Source organism: Rana temporaria, chromosome 12, assembly GCF_905171775.1.
Source record: "Rana temporaria chromosome 12, aRanTem1.1, whole genome shotgun sequence".
NCBI lineage: Eukaryota > Metazoa > Chordata > Amphibia > Anura > Ranidae > Rana > Rana temporaria.
This window is the reverse complement of record NC_053500.1, coordinates 60744622-60769813: the sequence shown is the minus strand read 5'-3', so window position 1 is coordinate 60769813 and position 25192 is coordinate 60744622. Positions and strand designations below refer to the sequence as shown.

At 46.3% G+C, this 25192-nt stretch overlaps 1 protein-coding gene across 7 annotated transcripts in view; it reads right to left on the bottom strand.

The window, feature by feature from the left end:
* The window catches only part of TMEM94 (transmembrane protein 94), a 154988-nt gene that overhangs the window by 6952 nt on the left and 122844 nt on the right, over nt 1–25192 (bottom strand). For all 7 annotated transcript variants that reach the window (XM_040330252.1, XM_040330249.1, XM_040330251.1 and 4 more), the window contains 5 exons: nt 24768–24849; nt 15246–15394; nt 15060–15154; nt 7268–7361; nt 7017–7187 (listed from right to left, as the gene is read on the bottom strand). In XM_040330252.1, the coding sequence (XP_040186186.1) occupies nt 7017–7187; nt 7268–7361; nt 15060–15154; nt 15246–15394; nt 24768–24849 (591 nt within the window). The remainder of the gene's footprint in view (nt 1–7016; nt 7188–7267; nt 7362–15059; nt 15155–15245; nt 15395–24767; nt 24850–25192) is intronic.

Here is a 25192-nt window from a genome sequence, read left to right as displayed (position 1 = left end):
TACTAACCCATCAGCAAAATCAAAGGGGGTCTCCATTGCATTCCATGCCTCTTTTACGCCAAATGTTTTGGACTCCTATGTGGACCCCGCCGGGAGATTTATCTTTCTCAAATTGTCTTATAAAAATGTGATTTACACAATTGCTAACATATATTCTCCTAATCAGGACCAACTGCAGTTCTTCTTCTCCGTGACCTCCCGCCTCAGAAAATTCGGCACGACTAACATGATCCTGGGCGGTGACTTTAACGTTGCCCTGCTGCCTCGTTTGGACTCGTCAACCGGTAAGTCCTCACACTCCTTAGCTAGTCTGACCAAGCTACGTTCTATCTTTACTGATCTCTCCCTTGTTGATGTCTGGAGGGTCTTGCATCCCACTGATAGGGACTACACGTATTATTCCCCTGCACACTCCTCCTATAACAGACTGGACTATATCCTCATTTCCCAATCCCTACTGGACCTCTCCCCTAGTGCGTCTATAGGTCTCACTCTGTGGTCAGATCACGCACCTGTGCATGTCGCACTGGGTAAGACTCCCACACGTAAACCAAGATCCTCCTGGCGACTTAATGACAACCTGCTTTCAGATCTGGCGTGTACTGAGGACATTATTCAGACTATCTCACATTTTGTTTCTGATCATGCCCGGGACGATACGAACCAGCTGACGAAATGGGAGGCCCTTAAATGTGTCCTTCGGGGCAAGTTTATACAACACGGGTCTAGGCTTAAAAAGGCTAAGTCGGCAGACGTTACCCGTCTCCTCACTACCATCACATCCCTTGAGGACTCGCACAAGCGCTCGCCGGACCCGACCATGTTGGTTGACCTGGCTAACGCCAGGCGAGATCTGTTGCGGATTTTTGCTGAATGCTCTTTGGTGGCCAGGGATAAGGGGCGCTTTACGCACTATTCCCAGGCAAACAAATGCGGACGGGCTGCTGGCGAACACACTACAACCACGCCTAAGCAGAAAACACATCCCCCTGATTGTTTCTCCCAACAAAGGCAAACTGCAGACCAACCCAGCTATTGCCGAAGAATTTCGACAGTTCTACGCAGCCCTTTACGATCTTCCCCCTCCAACGCCTATGTCTTCTGCGCACTCCCCTGACTTCCCGAGCGAACTGCCCACATATACTAGAGAAACGGCCCTCCCGACGGTCCCCGACTCCTCCGCTGAGGAACTGGAATCCCCTATTTCGGTGGAGGATTTCCTTTCCGCAATCAAGAAGCTCAAAAACAGTAAAAGCCCTGGCCCCGATGGGTTCACCCCGCGTTTCTACAAAACGTTTGCTCCTCAACTAGCCCCCCTCATGGCGAAAGCCTTCAACGCCATAGATGATGGAGCTTCTCCCTCTTCTGCTCTTCTTTTGGCCCAAATAGCAGTCCTGCCTAAACCCGGTAAGGACCCGTCTTATTGCGCAAATTACAGGCCCATATCCCTCCTAAACATAGACCTGAAACTTTTCGCCAAACTATTGGCCGACCGCATATCTCCATTGCTGCCGGATATCATCCACGGCGATCAGGTAGGATTTGTCCCGGGCCGCGAGGCCAGGGACAACACCACCAAAACGATTCATCTCATAGCTTATGCCCAAAATCATAGAATCCCTGCGTGCCTCCTTTCCTGTGATGCTGAGAAGGCATTCGATCGGGTCAGCTAGCAGTTCTTGTATTCCACCCTGGCTCAAATAGGCCTAGGCCCTAAGATGCTTGCTCGCATTAAATCCTTGTACTCCTCTTCCACTGCCACCATCTTGGTCAACGGAATACAATCCAGTACGCTATCCATCAAAAATGGCACCAGGCAGGGATGCCCCCTTTCCCCCCTTCTCTTTGCCCTGGTGATTGAGCATTTGGCTCAGGCACTTAGAGCAAATCCGAACATCCACGTGATCCAAACGCCCTCTTCCCACTGTAAGCTCTCTCTATATGCGGACGATTTACTCCTGTATGTCACCCAACCCCACACCAGTATCCCCTCAATTTTGGCTGAAATTGAAAGGTTTGGCGGGCTGAGTAATTATAAACTGAACCTGTCCAAAACAGAGGCACTGAACCTCTCCCTCCCGCCTCCCACCTTAGCCGCCCTCAAGCCCAATTTCTCGTTCCAATGGAAGGAGAAATCCATCTCCTATCTTGGGACTGCAGTCCCGCACCGACTGTCAGACATCTTTGCTTTAAACTACAGCCCGCTCCTCACCAAGCTTCGACACCTCATGGAGGCCCGTATGGATCTGCCGGTGTCGTGGTTCGGACGTATGAGCACGCTCAAGATGGATATATTGCCTAAACTTTTGTACCTGTTCCAGGCTCTTCCAATAGCCCTCCCTTCAACTTTTTTTCGTACAGTGCGCTCCATGGCTATTCAGTTTGTATGGAGACGTGGCCGACCTAGGCTGAAGCATAAACTCCTTTGTTACCCAGTGTTGAGTGGGGGAGCGGGTCTCCCTGACTTCGAACACTATCATGCGTCGGCGGTACTCTCCCGGATTCTGGAGTGGTTCCCTCACCCGCTGGGTAAGGTGGCAGTGCGCGTGGAACAGGATATGTCCTTGTCGGACCTGAGGGCCCTTCTTTGGGGCCATGCCTCGTCCCACCGAGCCTTGATGGGGATATCCCCCCTAACTAGGGATGCCCTGGCATTATGGTATCGTAGGAGGGAAACATACGCCCTTTCTACGGACCTGAGCCCCTTGACTCCTATTTTCGATAACCCGGACCTGCCGGAGGGTGGAGGCCTCCACTCCTTGGCTGGCCACCTTAGGCAGGACTGGCCTACGGCACGAAGCTTCGTTCATCCCGCTACAGGTTCCCTCATGTTGACCCCGACGTCAGCTTCCCCCGAGAAGGACTTGGCTCACCCGACTGCACCTGACGGCTTATTGCAAGACACTCCACAGGTCCGGACAGGCCCATAGACCACTGACAGAATTTGAACAACTTTGCTCCTTTTCCTCCCCTCAAAGACACACCCTTTCTTTGATCTACAAAGTGGTGCTAGGTCATACACATAGCGCCCCTCCCAAATTCACGTTGGCTTGGTCGGAGGAGCTAGGGAGAGACATTAGTGAGGCAGAGTGGCGCAAGGCCTTCTTTTTCACGCATAAGTCATCCATATCGAGCTATGCGCAGGAAAAAAACTACAAAGTACTTTCACGATATTATCGGGTCCCGACCACCCTCAGGGTCATGTTTCCCTCGGCCTCGGACTCATGCTGGAGATGCACTGCAGCCAAAAGGTACGTATAGCCACATTTGGTGGGAATGCGATGGGATACACCCGTTTTGGGCCCAAATTTTCTCGATCTACTCGGACCTTTATGGCAAACCGCTCGCCCCTTCCCCATTTATAGCCCTTCTCTCCATCTTGCCAGGAGCCACTAAGTTCCAGAAGAACTCCCTCCTGAGGTTTTGTTTGAGCGCTGGGAGGCAGTTGATTTCTAGACATTGGAGGTCGTCCTCCTCCCCCTCCATCATAGAATGGATAAACGAAATGAATGGTATCATGCTTATGGAGGAAATGCAGGCCAGGTCTCTGGATAGGTATGCTAAATTTTCTTTTACTTGGAGTGTCTGGAGGCATTACTCCACTTCGAATAAACTCAAGGACAGGGTTACCCCTGCAGGGTCCACCTGAGGACCAAGGGTTAGCCACGAAAGCAACATTGGAGGCTCCCTTCTAGTTTAGTTTCTATGTTTTACACTCTTCCCTGGATATTTACCAGGAGAGTTTGTCTGGGACACTTTGTCGCACACCTGCTGGAGGCCGAGCACACCGCTTCCCACACCTTTTCCCCACCTCCCCTCCCTTTTATCTTTTCTCTTTTCTTCTCTCCTTGTTTCCTTTCTATTGTTTCTTTTTCAGGCTGACTCTCCAGCTACTTCATGGTTACACTTTCGCACAATCCTATTGATGCACACGGTCATTTACTTGTACATTACACCCTAGCGTTTTCGCATCGTTTGAGCTTTGTATAATGGTGTGTGGCAGTTCTGGCTACTTCACCACATCGGTCGATCTGACCCTTCCCACTCCCCTGGGCCTGGACGCAGATGGATCCCATAGGGGCGCCCAGGCCGCGGGGAGGGTCTTAATAGACCAGGGCCATGCCTTATGCGTAGTGAAATTTGCTATACATGTATCTTACTGCAATGACTTCTTGTTTTGTTTTATGCCTTGTGTAATAAGGATTAAATATGTTGCACGTTTTATGTTTTCAGGCCTGAGCCGCCCTCTGTTGGGCCCTCGGCCGCACCATGTTCTATTTCTTTTTATACTGTCTGAAAATCTCAATAAACCTTTATTGAACCTTAAAATTAAATGCAAATGAACTAACACACTGCCCAACAAGAATTATCTTGCCTTTGTGGCTGTGTGTAGTGAAGAGTGTAAGGATGAGCTCAGGCTTGTTATTTGGATATACCGTATTTATCAGCGTATAAACGCACATCTTTACTTTAGGAGGGATGTCTCAGAAAAAAAAATTGGATTTTTGTACTCGCCGTAAAATCAATTTCTCTGAGTTCATCGACGTACACAGCACCTCCTTAATCATGACCATTGGGTTATATGACCTCTGCAGGAGTAAGACTAGGCAATACAGAAAACACCTGGCTACGCCCATGGGCTGTCCTCAGTCAGTATATGACCCCCTCCCTGCTCTAGGTATTCAGTTTAGTAGCAAGCAGTAATAGAAGTATCAAAAACTCCCTAGAGGGGTGGGTGCTTAATAATGACCATTGGGACGTCCAAAAGCAGTGCCAAAGAAAAAATGAAGGGTGGGCAAAATAACCCAAGACTAATCCACAAGAGCCCTAAGCAGGACACAGGAGCCCTAACCGGGTTACAAGAGCCCGTTGAGCTGAACCTGCTGAAGGGGCCGACGTTTGGGAAGAAAACTACTAACCTGGTCAGCATTTACCCCAGAGTCAGACCCAGGTAGCCCAATATCCTGGACAGGGTTAGAGGGGACCTTGTGTAGTTCGGGCTAGACAGAAATAAACTGAATACCTAGAACAGGGAGGGGGTCATATACTGACTGAGGACAGCCCATGGGCGTTAGCCAGGTGTTTTTTGTTCCGCTTAGTCCTACTCCTGCAGAGTCGATATAACACATTGGTCATGATTAAGGAGGTGCTGTGTCCGTTGATGAACGAAAGAGAAATTTAAACTTTAAATAGAGAACTGTGAAGCAAAAAAATGGTCAGTGCCCATCAATGCAGCCTCACCATTGCCATGAGTGCAGCCTGCTCGATTGCCCATCTGCAGTTTTGGATGGGACAGGGAGGGGGGCGGGACGAGCGCCAACAGATTACATACAAGAGAATGTATTTACTTGGCGGCCTCTTTAATACATAAGTCATGCCTCCTGTGATAGACAAAACAGTTGTCCAGTGCCAGCCTAGGAAACGGGACTTCCTATTACAGAGGCCGCCAAGTAAACAGATTCTCCTGTATGTAATCTGAAGGCACTTGTCCAGCCCCCCCCCCCCCACGGTATATATCTTTCATTAAACCAAAAAATGGGCTGCAATTGGCTTACGGGCCAGACTTTGGACATGCCTGGTATAAGGTATTTACTGTCAGAAAAAAAAAATGTACTATCCAAAGTTAAAACAACAATGGCAGAAGAAATAATAGATGGAAAGATGAAAAAAATTACAGAAGTTTCACTTTAATTTAAGACACCAAGTAAAAAGCCGGGGGAACTCACAAACCAGCTGCTGAAAACAGGAGAGGGTTAAAAGACTAAGCCAGTGTCTTTTGCAAAAAGGATCAATGGCAGGAAGAACTACCTCATGCTGAAAAAGGTGGGACCAAACCCAGTACCCAAAGGAGACATTCTAGGTTAGCTCCGCTCCAACCATGGGCACAATCAAGTGATTCTTCTAATCTAGACTGAGTCATACCAAAGGTTGTGCCATAGGACCTAGAGTGCAGTGCTGCCAATTAACACAGTAAAGTAAAGTCTGGAGTAAATGCCACAAGCAGAGCCCAGATCTTAAAGTCACATTCCAGGCAGGCCCCACAAATTCCAGGTATGGCCGCCAAGGAAACACTGATCTGGATAGCTGCATAAAGACCTCAGCTCAGCAGCAGGTAGTTGAAATAATTGAAGCAAAATAGTAAAAATGGTAAAATCTTTTTTAAGTAGAGAAAAGACATCCATCTTCATAAGGATACTAGCAAAGAACTGAAGCATGCTGGTAGTGGGAGGGTATATAACTAGCTGGCCATTTTTGTTTGCCAGTGTACGATTCCTCTTGAAGGTGGCAGTACAACTTAACTGTCTTGGATTAACTGAATCCTGTGTCCTTTAAAGGGTTAGTTCACCTTTACAGGATTTTTTTTAAAAAAAAGGTGAACTAGCACTACAACCTCACCGCCCCACCCCCCTCATCCCTGCTGTACTTACCTCAAGAGTTGTCATGCTATTGGTACCCCCCCACAGCCATTCCAGCAGCCCAGGGATTTAAAATCCCTGCTCTTACCCCTCTTTTCGTCAACAAACCAGGTGGATTCTGAATTCCGATTGGTTAGCACTGTGACTGGCGCTGACCAATCGGAATCCATTTGGTTGGTGCCAACCAGCGATTTCAAAGCCCTGAACAGCTGGAGTGGCTACAGGGGTGCTGACAGCTCGGCAACCTCGGACATGAGTACAGCTGGGACTGGGGGTGTGAGGTTGCCTGGTGTTTGCAGAAAAAGAAATGTCAAGCTGTACACTCACTTTAATGAAACTAAAGGACATCACATGATCAGACAAAGACTGCACTCTAGTATATGCAAGCAAAGAATGATTCTATACCTTTTCTATAAGCACTCAAAACAGTATGGTTGACTGTCATCTTTTTATTTACTTACTAATTACTACCCCTTTCAATTCACCTATGCCCATACAGGCCTCTATATAAAACTGTGCATAACGAGGACTTCAGTGTGACTTTGTATATAAAATAATGATATACTACTGTAAGAAAAACCTTATATGAAAAAAAAGTACCTTATCTCATGCAGTTTGACTATTTCATTGATAATTAGAACGACAAGAAGCGAAAGGGACCCTGACAGCCATGACAGTAGGGGAATGTCCCAAAGGCTGAACTTTAGAGGAGAATCCGCATTTGTCCACATCTGTAGATCTAGGGCTGTCTGTAGTCCTTGTGCGATAAACCTGAGACACAAAAGACTGTCAGGAAAGTAGAAAAGCCCACTGAACACATTGTACAGCTTAGAGAAGCACCAAGTACTCACAAGACAGGGAGAGTCAAGCTCCACCATATATTGCTGAAGGGGTTCCTCTTCCATAGAGATTTAGAACGATGGACATGACTGACAGAGATAAATACTGAGAAGAGGGAAAAGACATTTAGAGACACAGTCCAGGCTACACTCACTTTTTTTCCCCAATAAAACAAGAACTTTTATTCCAGTAAGTACAAATGAAGGGACATCAAAATTAAATAGGGTACAAAGTAACCATTGAGATTATTAAGTGGAGTTTGTCCCCCGATAATATCATACCTAACAAGGCACAACATATGGAGTATGGAATAAAACATAATAAAATACTGACAGTATTAAAAATAGGATTTTTGTACTCACCGTAAAATCCATTTCTCTGAGTTCATGGACGGACACAGCGGCATCTGACCTTAGTGTATTATCCTCCTTTCTAGGAGATTGACTAGGCAGAAAAACAGCATGTTAAGTGTTAAACACTCCACACAGTACAGTACCTCCCAGGGGGCGGTTCCCCCGGGTACATCCCCCACTCTCTGCTCTGCAGCCCAGTTCGTAACAAGCAGTACAAACAAAGGAGGGGTGGGTGCTGTGTCCGTCCATGAACACAGAGAAATGGATTTTACGGTGAGTACAAAAATCCTATTTTCTCTTCATGGACAGACACAGCAGCATCTGACCTTAGGGACGTCCCCAAGCAGGGTAAAAAAATCGAGGGGTGGGAAAAACACAGCAAATCAACTTCACCCCCAAACAAAACAGAGCTCCTCAACGGAGGAATTTCAACCTTAAACAGCCGCCTGCAAAACCTTGCGGCCGAAGGAGGCATCCGAAGATGCACTCACATCCAGACGCTTGATGGCGGAAAGCCCAAGAGGCACCAATTGCCCTGGTCGAATGCGCCGTAACCGGGAAGGGGGCGCCCACCCCTTTAGGGCATAAGCCTGAAGCACAACCTGCCTGATCCACCTAGGAATGGTGGCTTTTGAAGCACTGAGAGGACTAAATTCAAGTCCCACGGAGGCAGTGGAGGACGCACAGGAGGGGCCACATGCCGAACCCCCTGCACAAACGTACGCACCAGAGAGTGCGCCGCCAAGGGTCGCTGAACGAAAACAGCCAAGGCCGAAATCTGACCCTTAATCGTACTTAAGGTGAGAGCCTGATCCACTCCACGCTTCAAGAACAGCAGAATCCGGGACATCACGTACGCACGGGGGGTGCCAATTCATCGCCTCAAACAGAGATGTAAAAGCCTTCCACGTACGATGGTAAATCTTCCGGGAAGTAGACTTCCATGCCTGCAGCATGGTAGAGATTACCGAATCCGACAGACCCCGGTCCCTCAGCACCTGGCTCTCAATAGCCACGCCGTTAAAGCCAACGACTGTAAAGCAGGATCAAAGATTGGACCCTGCGACAGAAGATCCTCTCGCAGTGGCAGGCGCCACGGAACATCTGCCACCAGACGCACCAGATCTGCGTACCAGGGACGGCGAGGCCAATCCGGAACAATTAGGATTGTTGGTATCCCCTCGGCTTCCACTCTGCGTAGCAGATGAGGAAGAAGCTTCAGAGGAGGAAAGGCGTAGAGGAGGAAAGGCGTTGATTAGGCGATAGTGACCCCACGGTGCCACCAACGCGTCTGACGCGTCCGCCCACGGGTCTCTTGACCTGGCCACGAACCGTGACACCTTCCAATTGAGTCGGGACGCCAAAAGATCCACGTCTGGAGTGCCCCATTTCAGACACAGACTCTGAAACACACCCGGGTGTAGCGACCATTCTCCTTGGTCTAGCGTTTGGTGACTTAGGTAGTCCCCCTGCAAGTTCTTTACGCCCAGAATGTAAACGGCTGAAAGAGCCGGAGCGTTCTTTTCGGCCCACTGGTGCATGTGAGCGACTTCCGCCGCTGCAGCCGAGCTCCGTGTGCCCCCTTGATGATTGACATATGCCACATCCGTGGCGTTGTCCGACTGAAACCTGATCAGGCGGCCCTGCAGTCTCAAAAACCACTTGGAGAGGCACAGCCTGATTGCCCGGAGTTCCAGGACATTGATTGGCAGGTGGGACTCTTCTCCTGGGCTGACTGAACACCCCAGACTTCCCCCCAGCCGGAGAGACTGGCATCCATCGTGACCACCGTCCAATGGCACGGCAGGAACGACTTCCCGGCCCGAAGTACCGGAGATGTCAGCCACCACACTAGGGAGGACCTGACCAGGCGACTCACCCGGACTTGGTAATCCAGAGACGAAGGGAGCTTGTCTCAACGCGACAGAATTTCTCTCTGTAACACACGAGTGTTAAATTGAGCATACGGAACCGCCTCGAAGGAGGCACCATCAGACCAAGAACTCGCATGCAAAAGCGAAGTGACGACCACTGGGTCGCCAATCCCCTCACTGCAGTTTGCAGTGTCAGTAGTTTCTCAGTAGTTTTTCCGAGGAAAGAAAAACTCCCGCATCCGAGGAATCCAGGACCAACCCCAGGTATTCCAGACGCTGAGACAGTACCAACACCGACTTCTGAACATTTAGCAGCCAACCGAATTCCCGAAGGGTCTGGCAGGTCATAGACACATCCACCTCGAACTCTGAGCTTGGTCCCTCGCTGCCTCAGCAGGGCCAGAATCGGAGCGAGCACCTTGGTGAAAACCCTTGGCGCGGAAGCCAGGCCGAAAGGGAGGGCCACAAATTGAAAGTGGTCCTCCCCGACCGCAAAGCGCAGAAATCTCTGGTGCTTTGCGCATATGGGGATATGCAAGTACGCGTCCTTGATATCCAAGGACGCCAGGAATTCCCCTTGATGTAGTGCCGCTATTACAGAGCGAACCGACTCCATCCTGAACTTTTGCACTCTGACCAAAAAGTTGAGGGCCTTGAGATCCAGGATTGGACGGACCCCATCCTTCTTGGGGGACTACAAACAGATTGGAGTAAAAATCCTAAAACCGTTTTAGTAAAAGGAATCAGCACGATCACCCCCCTGACCAGCAGATCCTGAACAGCCCCAAACAGGGCCTCCCGACGACCCGGAGGAAGGTGGAGGTTGGAAGGAAAAAATCTGTTTGGCGGACAAGAGAGAAACTATCTTGTACCCCGAGGAAACTACTTCGCAAACCCAGCGGTCGGAAAGAAGAGACATCCACCGAGCCGTGAATTTGCGAAGTCGGCCCCCCACCCGAGAGACGGGCGGGGCCGAACCTTCATGGCGAAAGCAGGTTTGTCCGCAGGCTTGTTGGGATTGCGGAAACCAGGGGCGCTTCTGCCCTTCAGCAGGCGCCTTAGCGCCCTGGGAACGTTTACCTGCCTCACCGGGCGGACGAAAAAAAACGCTTGGGGGCGGTAAAGGAGGGCCACTGTCTATGGCGAGGCTCCTTACCTTTACCAGATTGTGGGAGCAGAGTGCTCTTACCTCTCGTGGCATCTTTTATGAAGGCAAGTTCACCAAGGCCTTCTTAGAAGACTGGTCCGCAGACCAACACTTCAGCCAGACAAAGGCGGTGCAACACCATCGCGTAGGCTGATGCCCTGGAGAGCAAGGGAAGCGCATCCAGGGCTGACTCACAGATACATTTTAGGCCCTGCACCAACTGGTCGGCCAGCGCCACACAGTCCGGAGGGATCTTGATGCTCCTCCAACTCCTGAAGCAACAACTTTGCCCGTTCAGTAAGTGTCTGTGACACTAGAGCCCCGGCCAAGAACGGTCTCACCGCCAACCCCACCACCATGAACATGGAGCGGGCCACAGCCTCAGCTCTCCTATCTGCGGGGTCCTTGAAAGCGGGAGCCCCCTCCACAGGTAACGTGGTAGCTTTGTTCAGTCTGGACACAGGGGGGTCCACTGACGGAGGAGAGGTCCACTTTTTCAGGAAGTCCTCCTCAAAAGGATAACAGACCGCAAAGCATTTTGGAACAGAAAAAAACTTTTGCGGCCGATCCCATTCCTTGTACAAATTTTTTTCCAGATAAGGAACACAAGGAAACACTTTTGCAGTGCGGGTATCCCACACCGCAGTGATAAGAGCTCCCACTAGCGCCCTATCATGCGCTGACCCTGATGCAGAGTCATCCTCACTGTCCGTGTGGACTAGGCCTGTATCCTCTGACAACTCGGAACCAGGGCTGGGAGCAGTAGCTGGGCCCGATTCCGTGTCAGAGGCATCCCCAGAAGAAGGCGGGGGAGTTGCGCTTTTTACCCCCCCCCCCTCTGGCCACGCGCCGCTTCAATCCTGGCAACAAACGCCTCTAGAACTGCCGTCATAGCATCCACAGAGGCCGCAGGTACAGGGGCACTAAGGGTTAACTCTGGCATGTCTGGGGGAGAAGCATCCGGTTCAGACACCATGCTAACCCACCCTTTTGCCACCCTTGGAATGCAAAGCAAGACCCACAGCCACCCTCCCGGCCGTAGCAGAGAACAGGGGATCCCCCAGAGGACTCACCACCCGGGACCCCCGAGCAGGACCCCCCCCCCCCACACACGGCAGCAAAACAGCACCCCCAAGCAGACACAGCCCCCAGCCACTGGATGGAGCCCCCCAGGCAGACCCTCTACCTCAGGGTTATTATGGACAGAAATCATTAGATCCGAGCACCTCGTCCCATATAGTGCAGAAAATAAAAAAGGGGGGAAGGGTACCTGAGGACCCCAGGGACTATTAAACTGGTGCTGAATAGGAAATGTAGTCAACAACAAAGAGTATGGAAAAAAAAGAAAATGTTTTATTTATAACACATAATAAATATATGTAAAAAAGACCATCAATTAAGAGGGAAGAAAATGACAAGATCTCCACAGATATATTTTAGAAGATCAATTTGAGCATTGATATAGATGCTTGCTCGACATGTTTCAACCTGGGATTCTACAACCATCCACTGGGAGTTGTGATAGTTCCCTTCACGGGACATCTACATGCCGACGGACTGATGTTAACCCCTCCTCATCTGGATTCAGCAGTGGCATCGTTGTAAACATTTTTATACCAGTATCATACTTGGCTACATGTTTTTATGACTGCTTTTGCTACTGTTTGGTATTACTCTTTTACAGTTTACGTAGCTACATCGATCTTATCTCCAGTGCAATATTTATTTTGTTACCTACTTGAAGACTATAAAAGTTTTAATGCTATTCCCATCGAGCGCTGCCTTTGTGTGTTTTTTGTATCCTGCTATCCATTTTTCCAGTGGTTGGTAGCTGCACTGGGAAACAGCCTGCAAGGAGGAGATCAGCTAAAAGTAGTTGGATCTGTATGTGCGTTATAATTAATCGAAATTAGTCGATTAATCGATAAAAAAAAATCGATTAATCGAACACAAAAATTTTGATCAGAAACAGCCCTAAGTAAAACATTTTCTATTTTTCCATACTCTTTGTTGTTGACTACATTTCCTATACAGCACCAGTTTAATAGTCCTGGGGTCCTCAGGTACCCTTCCCCCCTTTTTTATTTTCAGTTGATTGTAGATCCCAGGATCCAAAAATGCAGGAAAACAAAAAGAAAAGGCAAGAAAATTTCAAAAAAATCCCCAGAGCACATGGGCCCAGAGGAGTCATGTCATCTCCTTTGCTAGGCAGTAAAAAAACTGGGGCTGCAGAGCAGAGAGTGGGGGATGTACCCAGGGGAACCGCCCCCTGGGAGGTACTGTACTATGTGGAGTGTTTAACACTTAACATGCTGTTTTTCTGCCTAGTCAATCTCCTAGAAAGGAGGATAATACCCTAAGGTCAGATGCTGCTGTGTCCGTCCATGAACGGAAGAGAAATATAAGTATAATACAGGTATAGAGGCAATACAGGGTAAAATATGGTTGACAATATTAACTACCAAACGTCAATAAATATAGACTAAGGTAGTGTACCAATCGGTGTTGTTTATTTCTAAGGATGAGCACAGGCGTGTTCGCAACTAGCACGTGCAGCGCCCGCCAGTAAGTCGGCACTGCACAGCGCTAAACGCAGAGAGACATTTTCACGATGTGCGGCTGTGGAGATCAAGAAATGTCTCACTGCCTGTGATTAGCGCTGTGCAGTGCCGACTTCCTCGCGGGCTCTGCACATGCTAGTTTCGAACACGCCTGAGCTCATCCTTGTTTATTTCATGTATCCAAGTGTTAAACTCAAGACGTGAAGGCCTCATCCGTTGTTTGGCTATCACTTTTCTGGCTGTAAATAGTGTTTCTTGCAGGAAAGTCTTAGTAAATGTATTTAAACCTGAATTGGGTATTATTGAAAAACTCCAGAGCAAATGATATTACCCCCTATATCAGGTGTCCCCATCAGAGTGCCCCCTTAAGTAATGTGTTCCCATCAGAGTGCCACCTAACATTGGGTATTTCCATTAGAGTGCCCACTTAAATCAAGCTTTTGCAATGGAAGGCCCCCTTACATCTGGTGTCTCTCATCAGAGTTCGCCCCTACATAATTTTTCCCCATCAGAGTGCCCCTGTCCACTGTCCCAGCAACTAATGACCGCTGAGCGGCAGAGATGTGGCACTACACTAGGGTTGCCACCTTTTCTTCAAGCCAAACCCGAACACTTTAGCGGTGCACAGCAATTTTATTTTTAAGGGGGAACACTGTGGACTCTGGTGTAAAGGGGGACTCTGATGTAAAGGAGTGACTGCTCACCAGTTCCCAGCATCCCTCTTCAAATAAGGGCCCTTTAAAGCCCCCTTTACATCAGAGTCCACAGGGCACCCCTTACATCCGAGTCCCCCTTACCTTAGTATACTCACTTGCTTGGAGGCAGGAAAGAAAAGTGAGGGAGGGAGGGAGACTTCAGTTACAGACATTGGATGGTGAGCTCACTCACCCAATGATGGAGGCTTAGGCATCGACACCTTCCATCCACCATCTATCTGAGCTGAGTTGCTGAGGTTCAAACATCCAGCCCACACATCCCTTTTCTGAGGCACAGAACGCCGGGGATTGGAGTGTGGGTGGGCAGACGGAGGGGTAGGAAGGGGAAAAGCAGATTAAGCCCTCTCTCCTGTCCGTGTATGGGGGTGGGACTTGTGTGCATCCCTGTGCACTTGGCATTTGTGGAACTTTATTACTTGGGGAGCCACAGTCTGTTCTGAATATTGTGTCCGGGTTTCAGATGGTCTGAAACCCAGACACACGATTCAAAACCCGAACTGTCCGGGTGAATTCCGGACAGGTGGTAACCATACACTACACTGGCAGCCCGTCGGTCCGGACAGGGGCATCGTTCAGTCCATGTTTGGACCACGGGCCACCATTTAATGAAGGTTGGTCTAGAGCTTCAATCCATTCTTCATCCTCTATGTTACTCACATCAGTCTCCCATCATGTCTTTATCCCATAGGCTATTTAGGACAAGGAGAGAAGAAGTAACAGGCCATAGAATATAGAGATCGGTTTATGAGGATCTATGCGTTTAACCACTTCCATAATTGTGTTTGGAACTGACTGTGGGAATACTAAAGAGAATTGAGTTGGCATGACAAACCTGCAGGAATCTGAAATACATTTGGTTGGGCAATGAGAAGTCCTCCTTTAGTCTATCAAATGTTTTGAGATTAACAGATTAAAAGGTGGCGACATAGATAGTGTATACCCTGCATACTACATAGGTCTGTGTTAGGAACAGAGATAAGTTCTGGTAGCATTTTATTGTGCCAAAAGGGGGGTATAGTCATCATATTGGGGAATATTCAGTTTGTCAGAGGCCAAGTCCCATATTCGCCTATAGTGGTATACAAGGGGCATTCAATCTCCCACAGTTTCAGCTCCTTTTAAACAACACTTTTACCACAGGGTTCTACTTACCTATGTGTAGAACAATGAGACAGGCACAAAACTTCTGTGCTACAAGCAATGCCCCAGAAAAGGATCCAAACCAGTCCGGGGCACCCGGAGCATCACTGAAAGGAGAGAACCAAATACATTAGGGACACCAAATTCTGCCTTCTGCAGGAGAAAATATGTTTCCTTATGAGATTCCCAATTTTGTACCTGAAAACTGGAATCCCAGAGCAGTTGGTGGCATTATTGTGGGAAGAAATCTCACAAAAACTCTGTAGCGAGAACCAGAAGCAGGCCAGACAACAGGAGAAGGAAGGGAGGAACTTGAGGAGGAAACATACCAGGAAATATTGCCGAGTCTAATGGAGAAAATGATCACAATTATTTACACACAGTGAAAAATCTGATTTAAAAAGGAGTAACAGAGATATGTAATTAGAGTTTCCAAGAATAAGTGCACTTTTAAAGCCTAAATGAAGACAAGCTAAAACAACAGAAGGACGACGGGCAGATTATTGAAAGGTCCGCCATCTCCATTCATTGACAAAAGCTCCAGTACAGCTTCTTTGAATGGCAGAGCTGGGCAGAAAGGACAGGTATAGTTGGGCACTCTTGATTAGAGTTTGTGACATCTCCCACAGTTCTATGTTATGTCCCTTGTGATGATTTTTGTGCATTTTTTTTCGATTTGGCTGCACTTAAGCTTTAATGGAACCCCACACACAAAATTCTACTGAAATCCACCTTCACCGTCTGGAGCAGTGCTGTATTTATCATCTCAGTTGCTCATTCTCACGATCTGAAGATAAGGATCTGACCATGGAGAATTACCTTGGCACATAACAGTCTGTCGCTCTCTATGGCTAGAGCCGCTCCCACTCCAGGCATGGACAGATAAGGCAGAGCGGGGTTTTTTGAAAGGTAGCAGATTTGCTCTCCTCTCCATCACTTTGATTATTATTATAAGCATTACAATAAGTGCAGAGAAGCTACTTTTTTTTTTTTTTAAGTGACAGGATAGATGCCCAGCTGTGACCAACTGCGCTATTGCACTGGTTTGCTGCAGGAGCATAAAAAGTTGTAGCTGGGCCTGGATATCCCCCAGACCCTAAGCTTCCAACTAGTTTGCTGTTGGCTAGTTAAGTTGCTAAAGCAGCAGAGTTTTGCTCTGAAGAAGGGGGAATGTCCCCCGAAACGCATCAGCTGGTATTAGGACATTGACTTCTATGAGGAGGTGTGTTGCCATCTAGATAAAGAAAGGCCAGTAGACGTGGTGTATCTGGATTTTTCAAACGCATTTGACACAGTTCCCCATAAACGTTTATTGTACAAAATAAGGTCTGTTGGCATGGACCATAGGGTGAGTACATGGATTTAAAACTGGCTACAAGGGCGAGTTCAGAGGGTGGTGATAAATGGGGAATACTCTGAATGGTCAGGGTGGGTAGTGGGGTTCCACAGGGTTGTGTGCTGGGACCAATCCTATATAAATGTGTTCATAAAATACCTGGAGGATGGGGTAAACAGTTCAATCTCTGTATTTGCAGACGATACTAAGCTAAGCAGGTCAATAACTTCTCCGCAGGATGTGGAAAGCTTGCAAGAAGATTTGAACAAATTAATGGGCAACTACATGGCAAATGAGGTTTAATGTAAAATAATGCATTTGGGTGGCAAAAATATGAATACAATCTATACACTCAGGGGGCGGGGTGGGGTTGATTGGGAATCTAGGATGGAAAAGGACCTGGGGGTCCTAGTAGATGATAGGCTCAGCAATGGCTTGCAATGCCAATCTGCTGCTAACAAAGCAAACAGAATATCGGCATGTATTAAAAGGGGGAATAACTCCAAAGATAAAGCGATAATTCTCCCATTCTACAAGACTCCGGTCCAGCCGCACCTAGAGTATACTGTCCAGTTCTGGGCACCAGTCCTCAGGAAGAATGTACTGGAAATGGAGCAAGTACAAAGAAGGGCAACAGAGCTAATAAAAGGGTCTGGAGGATATTAGTTATGAAGAAAGGTTCGGAGCACTGAACTTATTCTCTCTGGAGAAGAGACGATTTAGAGGAGATAGGATTTCAATTTACAAATACCGTACTGGTGACCCCACAATAGGGATAAAACTTTTTTGCGGTAGGGAGTTTACCAAGACACATGGCCACTCATTAAAGTTAGAAGAAAAGAGGTTTAACCTTAAACTGCGTAGAGGGTTCTTTACTGTAAGAGCAGCAAGGATGTGGAATTCCCTTCCACAGGCGGTGGTCTCAGCGGGGAGCAACGATTGTTTCAAAAAATCATTAGATAAGCACCTGAACGACCACAACATACAGGGATATGTAAGGTAATACTGACATATAATCACACACATAGGTTGGACTTGGACTTTTTTCAACCTCATCTACTATGTAACTTGAATCAGAGGAATTCCAGCGTTTGCTAGTCCTTTCTGTTCCTTGGTTACATACAACACTGTTACTACTTTTGCGAGTATGTACTCTATTTTATCCTTTAACCCTTTGGCACCAACAGTATGCAAATATATGCAGCCTTTCGGCGGGTTGGCCTTAACGCAGAGAAGCCGTATATTTGCATACCACAATGTAAACACAGCTGTGCTGAGAGCATGCGCCCTGTGTGCTCCCGTAACAGTTACAGACGGCTAATGAATCGCTACCTGCGATAAGGAGATTTTGGATCATGTGACCGTTGTGACAGCCAATCACAGCTGTCACATCATCATAAACCCCGCCCTCCAGCACCTGAAACCCCTTAAAAGGACGGGAGGAGCTGGCGCCAAGATTAATAAAGTTCTGTAGATAATGCACTAGGCGTTTGCCCTCTTTGTTCTATTTGTGTCTGCGCAAGATTGCTTGGTCTTAAGAGGGCTGTATTGTCTTCATCATCCAATCATGGTCATGTAGCGGAAGCTATCACTTGTGGAAGACTGTTCAACCTCCCTGGAGTCCCTTGGCGCTATGGTGTCAAGATATTTTTCTTTGTGGAAAGCGAACCGGTTACAATGATAGGACGATGTGCCAGAGGTGTTAAGAGCTGCACAAGCCTCAGGCAGAGAACTGAAGAATTTTTTCCTTTTAAACAGGAAGAGCCCTTCCCCAACAAACATGGAACTGAGCAGCCTCTCATTACCTAAAGCCAAGGGCATCAGGATTTCGCTCTCCAGCATCTATAAAACACTGAAATTACAATTTTTTAACAGGCCCTTATAGTGCATCTGGAAAGTATTCACATTGCTTCCCCTTTTCCACATTTTGTTATGTTACAGCCTTATGCCAAAATGGATTAAATTCATTATTTTCCTCACAATTCTACAAAACAAAACCCCATAATGACAACCTGAAAGAAGTTTGTTTGAAATCGCTGCAAATTTATTAAAAATAAAAAACAGAAAAAAATCCCATGTAGAGAAGTATTCACAGACTTTGCTCAATACTTTGTTGAAACACCTTTGGCATCAATTACAGCCTCAAGTCTTTTTGAGTATAATGCTACAAGCTTGGCACACCTATGTTTGGACAGTTTCTTCCATTCTCCTTTGCAGGACCTCTCAATCTCCATCATGTTGGATGGGGAGTGTCAGTGCACAGCCATTTTCAGATCTTTCCAGAGATGTTCAATCGGGTTCAAGTCTGGGCTCTGGCTGGGCCATTCAAAAACATTCACAGAGTTGTCCCGTAGTCACTCCTTTGTTATCTTGGCTGTGTGCTTCGGGTCGTTGTCCTGTTGGTAGATGTACCTTCGTCTCTGTCTGAGGTCCAGAGCACTCTGGAGAAGGTTTTCATTAAGGATGTCTCTGTACATTGCTGCATTCATCTTTCGCTCGATCCTGACTAGTCTCCCAGTTCCTGCCACTGAAAAACATCTCCACAGCATGATGCTGCCACCACCATGCTTCACTGTAGGGATGGTATTGGCCAGGTGATAAGTGGTGCCTGGTTTCCTCCAAACACGACGCTTACCATTCAGGCAAAACAATTAGATCTTTGTTTCATCAGACAAGAGAAATTTGTTTCTCATGGTCTGAGAGTCCTTCAGGTGCCTTTTGGCAAACTCCAGGCGGGCTGTCGTGTGCCCTTTACTGAGTGGCTTCCGTCTGGCCACTCTACTATACAGGCCTGATTGGTGGAGTGCTGCAGAAATGTTTTTTCTTCTAAAAGGTTCTCCTCTCTCCACAGAGAAACGCTGGAGCTCTGTCAGAGTGACCATCGGGTTCTTGATCACCTCCCTGACTAAGGCCATTCTCACCCGATCACTCAGTTTGGCCAGATGGCCCCCTCTAGGAAGAGTCCTGTGGTTCCAAACTTCTTCCATTTATGGATGATGGAGGCCACTGTGCTCATTGGGATCTTCGATGCTGCAGAAATGTTTCTGTACCCTTCCCTAGATCTGTTCCTTAATACAATCCTATCTCAGAGGTCTACAGACAATAACTTGGACATGAAGGCTTGGTTTGTGCTCTGATACTTAACTGTGGGACCTTCTATAGACAGGTGTGTGCCTTACCAAATTATGTCCAATCAACTGAATTTACCAAAGGTGGAGTCCAATCAAGTTGATCAGTAGAAACAGGATGCCCCTGAGCTCAATTTTGAGTGGCATGGCAAAGGCTGTGAATACTTATGTACGTGGGATTTAAATTTTTAATAAATGTGCAAAGATTTCAAACAAGCTTCTTTCACGTTGTCATTATGGGGCATTGTTTGTAGAATTTTGAGGAAAATAATGAATGTAATCCATTTTTGAATAAGGTTGCAACATAACAAAATAAGGAAAAAGTGAAGCGCTGTGAATACTTTCTGGATGCACTGTAAATATGCATGATACAATTTATTTAGTGTATGGGTTACAAACAAAGCCAATTTTGTTGAATAACAGCAACTTATCCAAATGTTTAACTCGACCACTTTAATAATGCCGATAGGGACAGATATAGTGGTTGTAAACCGAAAAAAACAAAAAACCCTGTAAGACAAAAGCATAATGAGCTAGTATGCATTGCATACTAGCTCATTATTAAATACTTACCTTAGATCGAAGCTGTTGCAGCGGTCCCCACACACCACTGTGACCGGCGACATGTCTCCCAGCATTATTTCCGGTTTCACGTGCTCCCGCGCTGTGATTTGCCGGAGCCACAATTACGTCACAACCGCGCATGCGCGCGGGAGCCGCCAGACACGGCACCGGCCCTGAAGAAATGGCAAAAGCAGGCAGTTTCTTCAGTGCGCATGCGCCGATGTCAGCGCTAGCGTATATGGTAAATATCTCCTAAACCATGCAGGTTTAGGAGATATTTACAGTACCCACAGCCTTATTATAGGCTTACCTGTAGGTACAAGTGTGTAAGGGTTTACAACCACTTTAAAGCTGAACTCCAGCCAAAGATTTATAAAGTTTTAGCTATAGAGGCGAAATGTCAGAACTGCTTTCAGGTTTTTATCTATATCCTTATCAATGGTATTTCCTTGCCCTTCCTGTCCCAGAGACACTACAACAGGAATCAAGTAGAAACTCCCCAGAATGGAGAACAATCCCAACAATGATTTTTGTTGTCATGACAAATATCCTTATTGGAAGAGAATGCATTAAGGTAAAAAACCTTAACCACTTTACATAACTCCTGTACCTGCCCGCGAGAATGTGTTTCCAGCGCGATCCCATCACGCTGGTTCTCTGCGACAGGGTACTGTACATCTCGCGCTGGCTGCAATAAGAAAAACACATTACAGCGAGCGCGAAAAAGAAGCGAAGTCGGAAGAAGACCCCCGGAGCTGCAATAAATGACTTTAATAACCTGTGTAGTGTGTTTTTTTTTCTTGACACTTTTTCCCCCCCAGGTGAATGGGTAGGGGTACGATGTACCTCATACTCATTCACCTAGGGTGGGAGGCCGGGATCTGGGGGCCCCCTTATTAAAGGGGGCTCCCGGATTCCGATAAGCTCCCCGCCAGCAGACCCCGACAACCAACGGCCAGGGTTGTCAGGAAGAGGCCCTTGTCCTCATCAACATGGGGACAAGGTGCTTTGGGGGGGGGGGGACGCAGGGCAACCCCCTGCCCCAAAGCACCCACCCCCCATGTTGAGGGCATGCGGCCTGGTACGGTTCAGATGGGGGGGCAGTGCTCGCTTGTCCCCACCCCCTTTCCTAACCGGCCAGGCCGCGTGCTTGGATATGGGTCTGGTATGGATTTTGGGGGAACGTTTTTTCAGCGTAGGGGGTTCCCCTTAAAATGCGGCCTGGTACGGTTCAGATGGGGGAGGCGGTGCTCGCTTGTCCCCACCCCCTTTCCTAACCGGCCAGGCCGCGTGCTTGGATATGGGTCTGGTATGGATTTTGGGGGAACGTTTTTTCAGCGTAGGGGGTTCCCCTTAAAATCCATACCAGACCTGAGGGCCTGGTATGCTCCTGGAGGGTAACCCATGCCGTTTTTTTATTTAAAAATTGGCATGGAGTTCCCCCTCATGATTCATACCAATAAAAAGGATAGTGAAAACAGCAAATATATATATATATATATATATATATATATATATATATATATATATATATATATATATACACACACATATACACACACACATATTTTTTATATATATATATATATATATATATATATATATATATATATATATATATATATATATATATATATCATCAATGTGCAACAAATAAGACTAGTACATAAACCATACATAAAGTGCAATCCAATCAAGTGTGAACTTTTTCAGTTGGTGGTAACCAATAACCACTTATCCATCCACCTTAAAAGGAACACTAAAGTAAAAAATGTTTTCATTTTTTTAAAGTAAATTTTTTTCAAAATAACAAACATATTATACTTACCTCCACTGTGCGGCCCGTTTTGCACACAGTGGCCCTGATTCACGTCTTCTGGTGTCCCTCGGCAGCTGTCTCGGCTCCCCACCTTCCACCTTCATGCAAGCTCGCATGGTGGAAAGCTCCGGATGTCGGATATTTTTTCACCTTAAAGCGGGAGTTCACCCATGTATTAAAAAAAAAATTTTCTCCCCTTAGATTCCTGCTCGTTCGGTCTAGGGGAATCGGCTATTTGTATTAAAATATGAGCAGTACTTACCCGTTTTCGAGCTGCATCTTCTTCCGTCGCTTCCGGGTATGGGTCTTCGGGAGCGGGCGTTCCTTCTTGATTGACAGTCTTCCGAGAGGCTTCCGACGGTGCGGCTCTATACTGCGCCTGCGCACCGACGTTCGGCTTCTTTCGGAAAATCGTGACGCGATGGATGCGACCGTCGGAAGCCTCTCGGAAGACTGTCAATCAAGAAGGAACGCCCATTCCCGCAGCCCATACCCGGAAGCGACGGAGAGGATGCATCTCGTAAACGGGTAAGTACTGCACATATTTTAAAACAAATAGCCGATTCCCCTAGAGAAAACGAGCAGGAATCTAAGGGGAAAAAGTGCCCTCTAAGGGTGAACCCCCGCTTTAATGTATAGGATGCATTAAGGTGAAAAAACATTTACCTTTGCAACCCCTTTAAAGTGCAATCGGCGCAGTGCGAATAAATGTGAGCTTTCCTTTTGTGGTAAATGTGGTAAAATCAAGAACCTAACTGTCCAAGAAATCTACCACAGATACATTTTTTGCTCTATCAAATCGGTTACCACAAACAGCAAGCTCACAATTGCTCAGACTGTAATTTATGCAAAAATCATTAAACAAGTGGTTGTTATTGGTTACAGCAAACTGAATGTTCACAACTGTGTGGATCACACTTTACGGTTTAGATAATAGTAGTGTTTATTGCACACTGAAGATTTATTTCATTTTTTTGGACACAGTTGCTATTTTCACAATCACTTTCATTTATTCCTATTGTAATTATTTTTATACTTATTTATAATTTCTTGCATGTAGGTCTTCACTAGTTACAATTTAACAATAGTTTTAGCACTGTGCATTGAAGATTTAATGTACAGTGCTGAAAAAAAAGTATGTGTCCCTTCCTGTTTTTCTTTTTTGTATATTCGTCACACTTAAATGATTCAGATCATCAAACACATTTTAATATTACATAAAGATAACCCAAGTAAATGCAAACTGCAGTTTTTATACGACGATTTAATTTATTAAGGGGAAAAAAAAAACTGTCCAAACCTGCCTGGCCCAATGTAAAAAAGTAACCCCCCCCCCTTGCTAAATCATGAATCAACTGTGATTAAACACGTTTTTTGCAAAGCCGAGTTAAATTTCACTTGCCACACCCAGGCATGGTTACTGCCAGACCTGTTGAATCAAGAAATCACATAAATAGAAGCTGTCTGACAAAGTGAAGCACGCTAAATGATCTAAAAAAGCAACACATGCTGTGATCTAAAGAAATTCAACAACAGCTGAGAAACAAAGTAATTGACATGTATCTATCTGGAAAAGGTTACAAATACATTTCTAATGTTTTGGGACTGCAGTGAACCATGGGAAGAGCCATCATCAACAAATGGAGAAAACTTGGAACAGTGGTGAACCTTCCCAGGAGTGGCCAGTTAACAAAATGACTCCAAGAGCCAGACGACGACTCATCCAGGAGGTCATAAAAGAACCCAGAACAACATCGAAAGAACTGCAGGCTTCACTTGCCTCAGGTAAGATCAGTGTTCATGATTCAACAATAAGAAAGACTGGGCAAAAATGGCATCCATGGGGGAATTCCAGGGCCAAAGCCACTGCTGAGCAAAAATAACACAAAGGCTCATCTCACATTTGCCAAAAACATCTGGATTATTCCCAAGACTTTTAGGCAAATATTCTGTGGACTGATGAGAGAAAGGTCTATCTTTTTGGAAGGTGTGCATCCCGTAACATCTGGTGTAGAACACAGCATTTCATAACAAGAACATCATACCAACAGTCAGAAATGGTGGTAGCGTGATGGTCTGGGGCTGCTTTGCAGCTTTAGGACCTGGACGACTTACCATAATTGATGGAACCATGAATTCTGAGCTCTACCAGAAAATTCTGAAGGAGAATGTCCGGCCATCAGTTCATGACCGCAAACGCACTTGGGTTATGCAGCAGGACAATGATCCGAAACACATCAGCAAGTCCACCTCTGAATGTCTCAAAAAACAAAACAAAATGAAGGTTTTGGAGTGGCCTAGTGAGATGCTGTATTATGACCTTACACAGGCTGTTCACGCTGGAAAACCCTCCAATGTGGCTGAATTAATACAATTCTGCAAAGAAGAGTGGGCCACAATTGCTCCACAGCAATGTTAAAGACATAGGAGAAGCCCAGCCAAACAAGCTCAGACTGGATTTCTCCTTTAATAAATGAAATCATCATTTAAAAACTGCATTTTGTATTTGCTTTTTGTGTAAAAATAATATTTGTTTGATGATCTGAGTCATTTCAGTGTGACAAATATGCAAACAAACAAATAATCAGGAAGGGGGTGAATACTTTTTCACAGCACTGTAAATCTTTCGAAATATAACACTGTATGTATGTTTCTACATAGAATGCCATCTCTGACAGCATGTAACCTGTGTTTACTGGCTCTAAAACTCCCATAAACAGTAAAAAAACAAAAGTAAACTCATCAGTATCATTTTGATTGATGAACAGATTTTATCAGAAATATAAAGCTGCCATACAGTGTTTACCTCCATACCACAGAAGTTCAGATTAGATATATATAGAACAAATCACCACTAATCAGAATGCATTTACCTTTTTAGGTATGGAACGCAGATTTTTCCCAGTTGCTACAGACATTATGGAGATGTCAGCTGGCTTCCCAATCAGTGAGACACTGTAAAAATAAATAAAAAACAAAGGACAGATTACTACGCACATCTGATCAGTACATGTCTGATGTTACCATGGTAAAGGGTTCTATTTATAATACATTCGGTGGACAAATGTCAGAAGCATTTGCTTAGGCTGGATGAAATGTCCTTGAATTTTCTGTAATAGATTAACGTCTGTAACACCAGCTCCATCTAGTGGTCAAAATGAGGTATAGTTTTCTGAAATCCCTCAATGGGAAAATATACTGCATTTTGGCCACTAAATGTACCTGACAATACAGGAATTGGTCTATTACATAAAATACAGGAAAATGTCATGCAGGTTGCATGAATGATTCTGATATT